General features: G+C 43.9%; 1 protein-coding gene and 1 long non-coding RNA gene across 2 annotated transcripts; one reads left to right on the plus strand and one right to left on the minus strand.

Moving 5' to 3' along the window:
- Window positions 1-613: 613 nt before the first annotated feature.
- Window positions 614-1,894, minus strand: LOC136423690 (uncharacterized). The gene is made up of 2 exons (XR_010753777.1): window positions 1,829-1,894; window positions 614-1,368 (listed from the first exon to the last, which is right to left on the minus strand). It is a non-coding gene; the product is annotated as an uncharacterized lncRNA (long non-coding RNA).
- LOC136423688 (sodium-dependent organic anion transporter-like) lies at window positions 1,837-5,900 on the plus strand. Its single transcript, XM_066411970.1, has 4 exons — window positions 1,837-2,416; window positions 3,032-3,135; window positions 3,788-3,992; window positions 4,694-5,900. The coding sequence occupies exons 1-4, from the start codon at window positions 2,147-2,149 to the stop codon at window positions 5,138-5,140; spliced, it is 1,026 nt and encodes a 341-aa protein (XP_066268067.1). The 5' UTR covers window positions 1,837-2,146; the 3' UTR covers window positions 5,141-5,900.
- The last annotated feature ends 6,618 nt before the right edge of the window (window positions 5,901-12,518 follow it).

Genomic DNA, 12,518 nt, shown 5'->3' on the forward strand with positions numbered 1-12,518 from the left:
TTTCCAAAGTCTTATCATCTGTGCAAAACTTCATATCAATCCGTCTGTTTAATCATGGTCTAGCTCGTGCTCAACACGACTGTATTAATTTTTAGCCTTGTAGCGTTAAGTATCATGGTACATAAGCGAAAAGTGTAGCTATTTCTTACGGGAAATTAGTTTCCTAGAAACCGTTGTTAAGAACATGCCTTTCGAATTGGCTCCGCCCTTAAGTAACGTTACATACTCAGGATCCATCATACCAAGTTTCATGCTTTTACCATAATTTGAGCAATTTTAGCTATATTTTGCACCAATCGCATAGACTATATGTCTCTTTATTTTTGGTTAACTTCTGGATAATTGTTAAAGGTTGTTTAAAGACGTAGTGTCCTCGTTTTGAGATTTTCTATTAGATTTAAGACACAGGTGGGGAAGAAAATCAAGCCTACATCAGCGGCACCACCTTCTGCGTGATGTCCCTACCAGCCGGGACTTTGCAGACTATAGAACCAGACCACTGAACAGACTGTACAAAGAATGCACACAAATATTGTACATGTATATACAAGAAGAGGAATGGAAAACTATTTCTACGTTACAGCGGATTGAAAACGGAAGGAGACCTGGCGAATTGTCAAAGAACTCTTTGATTCAGCTGTCGTGGTGTACTGTATTTATTGTCACAGAAAAGTTCTGCCCTGTCAGCAGGAATGTCTTTGATAATCGGGTTCACCACAGCTGAGAAGGTCGCCACGGTTCCTTATGCCGAGCACAAAGCAGGTCTTGATGACAGATTATAGCCCACATAACAGGCTTCGTCGCTGGGCCCCTTTAATTATGAGTTGTACGGCTTATCCTCCTTCATACCTCCCTAAAAGTGAGGGTATTGTTTTATATGTGTCTGTGTTTTTTTAATTTTATGTTTCGTATATGAATATTCGTGGTCGACTTAACTTTAATAACAAGCGCTGAGTCATGCTAGTAACAACCTTGTTTCTATAATCAAGAGACAAGACAAGCAAGTTTTTTTTCCCAAAAGCTCTAAATATCTAACTTATGATGCGGAAGTGTGAGGTCTCGAAACTCTTGTCTTGTGCTGTTTTCAGATTATATATCAGTACTCTGGTTGCTACCGGCTTTCTGGCAGTCGTCTAGCCTTCAGGCAATCAAACTGAATCAGACAGACAATCAGAAAACAGCACACGACAAAGGCCGGTGAAAAAAGCCCAGCGACGAAGTCTGCTACCGAGTCTAGCAACGATTCCTCGGACATGCCGAGCATACTAGAAGCAACTGTCAATGCCAGACTGTGACCGTGACCTTTATACAGACTTCTCCATCTGCGTCTAGATCATTCCGTGTCCGATAATAAACACAAACGCAGGCCTGGAAAAGGAAGACAACTGTGTCAATTGTTTAGTGTTAAGTGTTGATTGTGGATGGGTACCGCCAGCAGATCAGGCAAACGTGAAGAGAGACGTGTACAGTAAACTATAAACGACACTAACGGCAGGAAACTTTATGGAGGAGGAAAGACGTGTACGACACAACCTCTACCCGGGACCTCTCGATCTCGCGCCTGCTTGCATAGCAACTCGATCATTCGGCGCCACACCAAATTCTTTATTCTACAACCGAATGTATTTATTTACCCACCAACGTTTTTTTTTCCAAATCAGGTGAAAATCAATGCGCGTGCTGGTATCATCCTTAACATTTACTTGCTGCATGCGGCCTAACTGGTGACTGTAGTATTATCTACTGTGACGTAATAAGGACCTGTCCAACTGGTTCGACAGTGCACACGCAACCAAACAGACAACTCGTGGTGACTTATTTACCTCACTTGTAGCCGAACGTTGTGGTTGTAGGTTCTCTAGCTCTCGTTTCAGTCAACTTTTTTTTCTACTTCCACACCGCTGGTGATTTCGGGATAATATGAGCAACAGAACGCGATTGTGACGTCATGAGAGGATGGTTACCGGTTGCGCAACAACGGTGACACCTGTTTAGAGACACAGGTTGCTCTGACATTGTTCGAAGACAGCTGCAACATGAGACCTATGCTCTTATTGAAGGAAGCTTTATTTTGAAAGCCGGCATTTTTTATTCTTCAAACGTTGACGGATAAAAGGCGAAGGAATCTTTGAACCAGTCTCTCGCCATGGCTGTAGCCTCGACAGATTCCCCGTTGTCTAACTTGACTCAGAATTCCAGCGCTGTACAGACGACAGAGGTCTCGCCAGGGTTGGACATGGCCATGAACGTGGTGTTCGTTACACTGTCCTGTCTGATCCTGTTCGCCATGGGGTGTGCTGTTGACATTGACGTGATGATTCAACACGTCAAGCGGCCGTACGGGATTGGTGTGGGCGTCCTGTCGCAGTTCGGACTCATGCCGCTAGTGGCGTTCTTGTTGTGTCTGGGGTTTCAGGTGAGTCTTAAGTTTATAACGTTAGTTCAAGAACGTTGTACAGGTCAGTTTGGCACACATACACACACACACACACCCTTCGCTTCTGCTTAAAATTGTTTTATTTCATAGAGCCACTAATTATGGTTGGATCAAAGACTGTACAATGGTACATGCTGCTTTCTTTGCTCAGCACTTATGAGAAAGAGTTGGATCCGTTTTAGACAATCCTTTAACCTTTAGCGCACTGAAGAAGCCGTTTGGCACCCAGTTCCCTATTGGTTACAGAGTTAGGCAGCAGGGAGAAGGCTAATTGACCACCAACCCACCTGATTAGACAAACACAGATTGCATTCATTGATCATGTTCAAGACTATTGTTTCGGAAGAGACTATTTTGACCGTACTAGCATTATTACCTCCTTGAATGGGGTTCACTTCTGAATGGTGTACTGAAAGATAGCTAGCAGACGAAAGATAGCGGATGCTGTCTGAAATGTCTGACTGTTTCGAAATTATTTTATTCAGTTGCCCGAGTAACTATTTTTGGCGTATCATATTACCTGTATGTCTAACCTTCATCAACGTATTCACACAATAAACTCTGAACATTTCCCTGTCTGCCTGTGCCCCACAGATGGAGCCTATCCGTGCCATGTCCGTGTTAGTGGTGGGGTGCTGTCCGGGCGGCAGCGTGTCCAACGTCCTGGCCTACCTCGTGGATGGAGATATGAGCCTGAGGTATGCTTATGTATACTTACGTTTTATTTTGTATTTTGTGATCGTTGTATTTCATGTTTAGTACGTCAAGCTGACGAGCGCTCAATGCTTTCTCGTGTATGAGCTGAGAGGGAGAGAGAGAGGGGAGAGAGAGAGGGAAAGAAAGAAAGAAAGAAAGAAAGAAAGAAAGAAAGAAAGAAAGAAAGAAAGAAAGAAAGAAAGAAAGAAAGAAAGAAAGAAAGAAAGAAAGAAAGAAAGAAAGAAAGAAAGAAAGAAAGAAAGAAAGAAAAAGATAGGGAGAGAGAGAAGCAGGCATATAGACAGAGATTATGAAGTCAAAACTTAATCAACGTTGAGTTGTACCGTAGGAAGCCGACGAGTACGACTTATATGGCTAACAGGCGGCTAACCATCTACATAATGAATGCTAATATGTCTTTATGCTTAAGTAGTCATCCTACAGTTCATGTCTTTGTCAATACCTCGTTAAGTGATTTGTGATCTATTGGAATTAAACAGTACAATACACGTGGACCACAAGCAGCTGTTGCTGGTGTCGTGGCCCACACACAAAACAGTACAAAGCACATAGACTACAAATAACAAGCAGTCGGTAAATGCAATTAATATAATCAAACAAGTGTTTGATTGTATTGTTTTCTTTTCCTCACAGTATCTGCATGACGACAGCATCTACAGCTCTAGCCATGGGCCTGATGCCGCTGTGCCTGTGGATCTACAGTCAACCTTGGGCCACGCCCCAAGTCGTCATCCCTTACTGGAAGATAGCCGTGACCTTGGTGCTGATTGTTGTTCCAGTGAGCCTCGGTATCCTTCTCAAGTACAAGTCACCGAAAGGAGCGTGGCTGTTTCTCAAGGTGAGTTTTAGAGTGTTGGCAGTGATAGTTATTACCCTCGGGAAAGGGGTTCACCTCCGACGGGGGTATTGGTTTGGCTGTGTATGTGTGCTCTCACCTATAATAACTGTTCATAAAAACCCTTTTGATGGATTTGTAAGGATTTTAGTATGTCAGTAGTTATTGAGGTTCGAAATTCATTAGAAACATGGTGATTTGGGACCCCTTGATGGTACTTTCTTCAGGTACTGTTACATTACAGACCGACACCCCCTTCCTGAAAGTAATGTGGTATAGTCCATAGGCAGCTGGCCTCAATTTGGGGGGCCCGGGTGACTTGTTTAGCATCTACTGTTCTATAGCGCACGATAAGGCTAGGGGAATGGCATTAAGAAATGCACAAAATATCTACCCTTCGATTTCTTTTCTTTTTTTCGACTTCATTTCTTGTTACCTCCGTAAATGAGGTATTGTTTTTGATGTGTCGGTGTGTCTGCTTGTCTGTCTGTTTGTGTTTTCAAACAAATTTTGGCCATCATAACTCGAGAAGCTATGAATAGATTGTGATTATATTTGATCCATATTATATTGCTTTCCAGATCTAGATTATCCTGTATTTTGTGTTATCAGAATTTTGTGATCCATTCATTATTGAACTGAACTTATATATTGCAAGTGCACTAAGACTATTTGTTTATGTTTGTCTGTTCGATTGTTTATAGATTGGCGGATTCTTCGGCTTCTTCATCTTGCTTGCTGGCGCGGTGCTTGGTGGGATATCTTACAAGAACATGTGGGTCGGTCCGACGTCAACTTTCGTCGCGGCTGTCATCCTCCCTCTGATTGGTTACACGTTCGGCTACCTCATCGCCTGGCTGTTTCGGATGGACATTCCGGGTCGGAAAACGGTCTGCATCGAAACTGGGAACCAGAATATCGGGCTAGCTTTAGCCATCCTGAAACTGACGTTTCCCACGAAGATTGCGGGTGAACTGTTGTTGTTTCCCCTGATGTACGGGGTTTTTCAGGGCATAGAGGCGGCGATCATCATCGTAACTTACCAGATTTGGAAAATTAAATGTAGAAAGCCTAACGAAGACGACGAGAAGGAGCAAGACTCCGACCCAACAACTTTGCTGTTACAGAAACTCATGAAACGTCCGAATTAATGTTTACCTTTACCAAGAAGGTTGCTCTAGGTGCCTTTAGCATGTGTGTTAAATGCATAACTCAGGAAAATGACGGATCCTTATAACATTTGATAGGTGGGTAAGGGTCAGGAAAACGAAGGTCAAGTGCGATAACGCCCCTTGGCGTCTTTCTAGGATACTGCAGCGAAACTTCCAGTTTTTATATCTCGTGTACTGGACACGCGATAGTGATTTTTGAGTGGTAGATAGCTCTTGGGGCAGATAGTAAGTCGTGTAGGTTTGGGCCCGCTATCACATTTGGGCCCCCTATCACATTAAACTGCAGGGGTCGATTTTGATTCACTCTTTGAAAGAGAATACTCAAGAATGGGTTGACGAATAGTCATAATTTCTGTTTGTGTGAGTTACATAGACACTAATCACGAAAATCAGGGGCTAATTACTGAGGAAAGACGGACATGCTTTGGCGAAGATTTGAGGTTGGGCACCATTATCCCCCATCTGATCTCAATAAGATATTACAGCTTTACTTATTTCATACTTCACTGGTCAGTAAGTAGAATTTTAAGATTCATTGTGAATTTCTATTTTGTAGTTTGTAGCTGACCGTTGTATTGATAATTCTATCATATGCAAGATTCTTGACTGTGATACGCACAACAGAATGTCACAAATTCAGGTCCACAACATTTCCTTATTTTGTGTTTAATCATGAAACTAATCAGCTCAATGTACTAATACATAGTAGGGTATAGAATTAAACATTCAATTTATGTTACATTTGGTCCATGTTTGTGATGAGTCCGTCAGCAAAGAGCTTGGTGTTGGCCACATACACTTCATACATTACATTACATACATAGGAAAATACACAGTGGTTTGGTCCTCAAGTGATACGTTTACATATATCAGCGGCGCCACTGGACAGGATGTATCATATAGACAAAATATTCTCAAAAGTGATCTACATTCAGGATCGAATGGGAAATCCGATGAAGAAAATCAAGAGATTATATTCTGCTAACATATCGTTATGATGCAGATATATGGTACAGTTAACAACAAAATCATTCATACCCTAAAGTTGTTCATAATCCTTGTAAATTGGTTGTTATAAAGAATGAAATGTAGAACATTAATGGAATCTATACAATTTAAGAAATCAGTTGTCAGTTGTAGTTCAAAAACAATTGTGGCTTAATTCATACCAGTTGAAACTTAATTTAAGCAAGATAGGGTATGAATAGATTATTCAGGACATGGCATATTTTGTAAAAGCATGGATAAAGTACCTCTTAACCATGAACTTTCAAAAATACAATTGTGTAATTACATAAATCGTACAACAATGATAAACATTATCAAGTGGTATAATCTATCATTTTATGCAACTAGTTGTCTTACCTTCATCGATCTATACATATAAAATATTTTGATTAATCATCTCTATCTGCTGACTTTCTTTCCAAACATCACAGTTGCTTATTGCAAACACAATGCATTACAATTAATTCCTGAAAATACTTGATATGAAGGATCCACTAAGCATGTCTATATTTGCGTATATATGTATGACAAATACATGTTTATGACATAAAACTGCCAATAAAGAACTTAATGATATGGAACGCTGAAAACTCTGCAAAAAGTACATTTGCGTACAAAGTGCACTGCAGTGCGTTTATAATTCAATACTACATGCCAGGGATTCCAGTTCAATGGAGGTTTACTGTAAGGTTGTGACTTGTTGCGTCATTTTCATAAGCCAACCGAAAGATGAATGACAAGACAGAATTTGCGAATAAAAGGCCATGAACTGTGACATGTCAGAGCCCCTGTATACCAAGTAATTGCCAAATGTGGATGATTACGAATGTTCGTGTTTTCCTGCTGTCGTTTTCTCACAGATTTTGATCTGTGGTTCGATGAAGTAGCAATGACAGCTTTACATTGCTGATGTCGCAGTATAAAGGTGTGTAATGTGAAGACGTTTTCACAGTCCCCTTGCAGACAGCGTTACCAGACATAGTGCAAGCTGGTCAGTCACAAAGCAGGCTGGCTTTACTGATAGATGCCTCGGCTTATATGCGACAAACAGCACAATTGGACCACGTCGTGAGCAACTATGATGTAGCTGTCATCTGAACATCTGTTTTTACCCGGCTTCACACCTAGTTGCAGGGACGTGTGTCCTCGATGGTAGACCGCTCACATTGTGCAGTAATATGAATATGAATATGCATATATATAGCGTACCACATCAGTTCTGTGCTTAACGGAATGGTAACAGTAGTGCGCTGTGAGTTCGAAAATAGGCATAGGTTTTCACCATCGCAGACCAAGGAGTACACCGTTGTTGTCTTTAAGGTGTGATCGTGCTCCAGTATAGGTCCGGTGTGTAGACCGTGATTCGAGTTCCGGACTGGGTTTTACAGAGACAGAGTCTGTCGTTCACTGGCTCGCCGATAGGTAGAGTCCTTGATAACTATGAGTTCTTGGCTTGAGTCGCAGATCTGATATCAACACAAGTTCCTTCTGTCTGCTCTCAACATGACGCCATTTTATCTTTTGCTACGATACATTGAGGCCTGAAAGTCACAGCTCATTGGTTGTTTGTTATAATTGTTTTCTTATTTCAAAGATCTTTTTCTGAAACTGTTCAAAGGATATAACGTCCCTTATGTTTTCCCCCATTGGACTGGTTGCTGCTGTCACGTACTACTTTAAATATTCATACCTGCTTGCTGCAAGCAATGGAATTTAATCAGACTGCGGGCATCTGACGCAACGCTTCATGGTAAACCCATTTATATTCAGCTATAGTGTTTTTGTCAGCTATTTCGTTTCCAGAGTAGTTTGTTGTTAGTGTACAAGCCTTGGCCTGATAAGCTAAACAAGAGGGTAAATCAACACAGAACCCCCTCACCTCACACAAACGTTCAAACTGACTACGCTTGAATACTACCCTTTTCCCTGACATAGAGATAGAAAGAAATTACTACCTCAGCCCCTGAACTCCTTAATAACGAGTTCAATATCAATTCACGCGTATGTTTTCTTGCTATACGTTCTAAGAAGATAGAATAACTTATGCTTGTTCCATGTGCCTTACAATAATGTTCAAGAAAACATTGGTTAACGTTATTAAAATTCACCTTAAACAGTCACGAAAAAAAATCTCCCGAGAATACAGGAGACTCAAATTTAGATCACATCGGTGGCTGAAAGCTTCTTTTCTTCAGATTATTTACTATCCATTTTTTTATTCCAATATTATCAACGAAATGATCCTATTTTTTTTAATTACCTCATCAAGACACCCATTCGTGTTAGCATACCCCCTCCTCAACTCATGTCAGCCACCCAGGAGTTCAACAACAGTTGTAATTGCAAAGATAAAAAATATCGAAAAATTATTTCTCTTCAATTTTGGCCACGTCTCAGGGACGGAGTCGTTAGTATAGTATTGCGATTGAGTTGCAGATGTACTAGTTTTTTTGTCTTCCCGTAGGTTTCAGTGAGCATGGTCTTTTCTGTTCAGTGAGCATGGGCATTTCTGTTTTGGTGGTAGTATTACTTTCCCCAAAAAAATATACAACAAAAAAATATGTACGTATGTGGTATCTTCGTTTATCCCCCTTCTAGTAATACATGATGAAGTATGACATTATTAGGTTTCAGAGATAGAGACAAATTACATACCCAACCCAGTCCACTCTCACTCCAAAGAAAAGAAAAACAGACTCTTCAAAGTTTGGAATTTGTTTAGAATGCTGCTCCAGCCCGTCATGACAGGAGGGTCAGATAGTACTGGTCCTGTGACTAATAAAAGAAATGTAACTCTAATTCACCTTTACACGTTGTGGTTACCTCTTTTGGTTGTTTTTGATAAAACGGGGGAGATAATGCAACAACAGAAATACCGCCAGAATTGCAAACATGACAGCCTGTAATTTCACACTAGGAGAAAATTATGCTGCGAGACGACTGTAATTAATTGCTGTCAACATTTTTGGTAAGAACAAAATGCAGTTTAGTTAAAGATAAATGATAAAAAAAGAAAAAACCATTTTAGTTGATGATTCAATTCAATTTTTGATGAAGGAAATATATATGGTTTGCAAGTGGTGCTGCGTAGATGGGTTCAAAGACAGTATCGACCGAGTCAACTAATTTACACTTCCAATATTTGAATTTGGGGATGGGGGAGAAAAGACTTTGTTTTGAATATTGACGTGGCAAAGGTTTGTATCTCTGAAAATGTAGTTCTGTGTAAAACTGTAATTTCTGCACCCTGAAATGGTAAGGTACATGGTTAGCAATTTTAGGTGATAGGTTGGGGGGTCGTTCGCTATGGTGTGTTACGGGTTCCCTCCCCTGGAATCTCCCATGGCCAGTAGGTGTTAGGTAGTGTGAGGGGGAGGGGCGCAGGCCGTGGTGTGTTACGGGTTCCTTCTATGGGAATCTCCCATGGCCAGTAGGTGTTAGGTAGTGTGAGGGGGAGGGGCGCAGGCCGTGGTGTGTTACGGGTTCCTTCTATGGGAATCTCACATGGCCAGTAAGTGTTAGGTAGTGTGAGGGGGAGTGGCGCACGCCGTGGTGTGCTACGGGTTCCTTCTATGGGAATCTCCCAAGGCCAGTAAGTGTTAGGTAGTGTGAGGGGGAGTGGCGCACGCCGTGGTGTGCTACGGGTTCCTTCTATGGGAATTTCCCATGGCCAGTAAGTGTTAGGTAGTGTGAGGGGGAGGGGCGCAGGCCGTGGTGTGTTACCGGCTCTCTCCCCTGGAATCTCCCATGGCCAGTAACTGTTAGGTAGTGTGGAGAGGGACGCACGCCGTGGTGTGTTACCGGTTCTCGCACTTGGAATCTCCCATGGCCAGTAGGTGTTAGGTAGTGTGAGGGTGAGGGGCGCACGCCGTGGTGTGTTACCGGTTAACGTTCCCTCTATGGGAATTTCCCATGGCCAGTGAGTGTTAGGTAGTGTGGAGAGAGACGCACGCCGTGGTGTGTTACCGGTTCCCTCCCCCTGAATCTCCCATGGCCAGTAGGTGTTAGGTAGTGTGACGTTAGGAAGGGACGCACGCCGTGGTGTGTTACATGTTCCCTCCCCAGGTATCTCCCATGGCCAGTAGGTGTTAGGTAGTGTGGAGAGGGATGCACGCCGTGGTATGTTACCGGTTCCCTCCCCCGGAATCTCCCATGGCCAGTAGGTGTTAGGTAGTGTGACGTTAGGAAGGGACGCACGCCGTGGTGTGTTACATGTTCCCTCCCCTGGTATCTCCCATGGCCAGTAGGTGTTAGGTAGTGTGGAGAGAGATGCACGCCGTGTGGTGTCACGGGTACCCTCTATGGGAATCTCCCATGGCCAATAAGTGTTAGGTAGTGTGGAGAGGGATGCACGCCGTGGTGTGTTACGGGTTCCCTCTATGGGAATCTCCCATGGCCAGTAGGTGTTAGGCAGTGTGACAAGAGGGAGGGAGGCACGCCGTTGTGTGACACGGGTCAAAACTTGGTCAGTAGGCTGGGATACCAAAGCTGTTCTCATCTGTCTACGGGATCTTATGCCTTGTACCTCGGGGGCCTTTCTATAGAAGTTGTTACGCTGGGCATTGATCTGTTCAGCCAATCCATATGTGGCAATGGATCTTCCAGACCGGTGCCTGCTGGAAGAAGGGGTGTCCTCCCGGAGGTCCCGTCGATTCTCTCCCCTGGCCCTGTTTGTCACGACATGAAGCATAAGCTCTGCAGCATCGGCATAGAAAGGCAAGGGTCCGCTCTCATCATCTGGGATCTCACTGTAGGTGTGTGGTTGGGCAGGCAGAGGGCGCTGTGCAGCCGCTCCATGATCTGGAATCCCGTGTGTGCGCGGGAGAGCAGGAAGGGTGCGCTGTGCAATGGCTATGTGATCTGGGATCTCGCTATAGGTGGGTTCAATGGACAGGACAACAGCCAGCAATGACCTGCAGGATGCAACATCGTCTGCGGCTCCCCCACGTCTGCATGTTACTGCAGGGAGAGAAGCTGACCGTACCACACCGGAGATGGCGTCATCTGGAATCTCACTGTACGTGTGTGGGAGACCAGGCAAAGGCCTATGAGCAGCCGCCATTTCATCTGGGATCTCGCTGTAAGCAGGCTGGATGGAATGCAGGACAGCGGGCAATGACCTACAGGAGGCTGCGTCATCCGACGCCACCTTGCTTGAGCGTCCAGGGAGGGAAGTCGACCTCAACAAGCCGGGGAAGGCAACTCCAGGTGGGATTGTCCAAATGTGTGCATCGTCGCTGGTCCTCTCATCCTCGGTGTTAGCCCTTGCTGAGCAAAACTTCCACACCAACACTGCTACAATTGCCAACGCGACCAGACTGACCACCGCCGAGACAACAACTGAGATGAGAACATGATCTGTTCTTGGGGGCACCTGTGGTCCAGGTGTGGTACCCACCTGCAGGGTAGGGTTGTCTACCGGTTCTGTATATGTGTAACCTTGTTCTGCGTATGCAGAGGAGTGTGTCAGGCTGCTGGATTGGTCAGTATCTGTCCTGTAAGTGTCTGTTGTATTTGTCCGAGATTGGATCTTGGGAACGGTGAAGAACAAATGCATGTGTTCATCTTTGGTGAGCAGAATGCAGGTGATGTTCTTTGTATTGTCATGGATGGTGTTTGTATGGGTGGTGCGATTTTGGCTGCATCCAGTGGTGGTGAGTGCGTCCGTGTCTTGTGTCTGGACAAATGACATGGCAACCCCTTCAAATGTTGTATTCCCTGGGGCCATGGAAACCAGTCGGAATATTGGGCTTGGCACAGTGATACCCCTATTGTATTCCCAAACCTGTATGCACTGCTCAAGCGTGTCAGGGACCAGTTTGTCTGCCAGACAACCGTTAGTAGCCAGGACAACTACAGGGGCCTGGATAGAGATCGTGTTCAGAGAACTGTCCAAATCACCACATGATTTTCCAGGGCTGCCAACTCCTAGCTCGATGTTATCAGTCACATTGTTCGATGGATCAAACATCCACCCAAACAAGAGTTCATAAGCACTGTGCCTGGTACAGAAGACAAACCTGGGCACCTCAATAACCATTGTTGCTGACTTTGTGATCATGTCGACGAACCGATCTAGGCTCCACATTATTTCATGTGGCTTTACATCATGGAGGGATGACAACATACCACTGCTGACATGGAGCCTTGACAATGTAGTCTGTCCTCCAAACACCTCCCCATCCAAACATGACAGATCATTACCACTCAGGTCTAACCAAAGCAGCTGTAGGTGTCGGAATGACCCCGGGGAAATGCTCTTGATTTCATTCCACCCCAAGTTTATCCTCGTATAATCTCTAAGTCCAAAGAGCCAGGCAGGGTCTACAACCTGTAACAGGTTGTTCCC

Source organism: Branchiostoma lanceolatum, chromosome 17, assembly GCF_035083965.1.
Source record: "Branchiostoma lanceolatum isolate klBraLanc5 chromosome 17, klBraLanc5.hap2, whole genome shotgun sequence".
Taxonomy (NCBI): domain Eukaryota; kingdom Metazoa; phylum Chordata; class Leptocardii; order Amphioxiformes; family Branchiostomatidae; genus Branchiostoma; species Branchiostoma lanceolatum.

Bases quoted from the DNA above. Each gene is read 5' to 3' on its own strand.
- LOC136423688 (XM_066411970.1), top strand. From the start codon at position 2,147: ATGGCTGTAGCCTCGACAGATTCCCCGTTGTCTAACTTGACTCAGAAT. The intron at 2,417-3,031 runs GTGAGTCTTAAG...TGTGCCCCACAG, and splicing joins TGTTGTGTCTGGGGTTTCAG to ATGGAGCCTATCCGTGCCAT. The intron at 3,993-4,693 runs GTGAGTTTTAGA...GATTGTTTATAG, and splicing joins GAGCGTGGCTGTTTCTCAAG to ATTGGCGGATTCTTCGGCTT.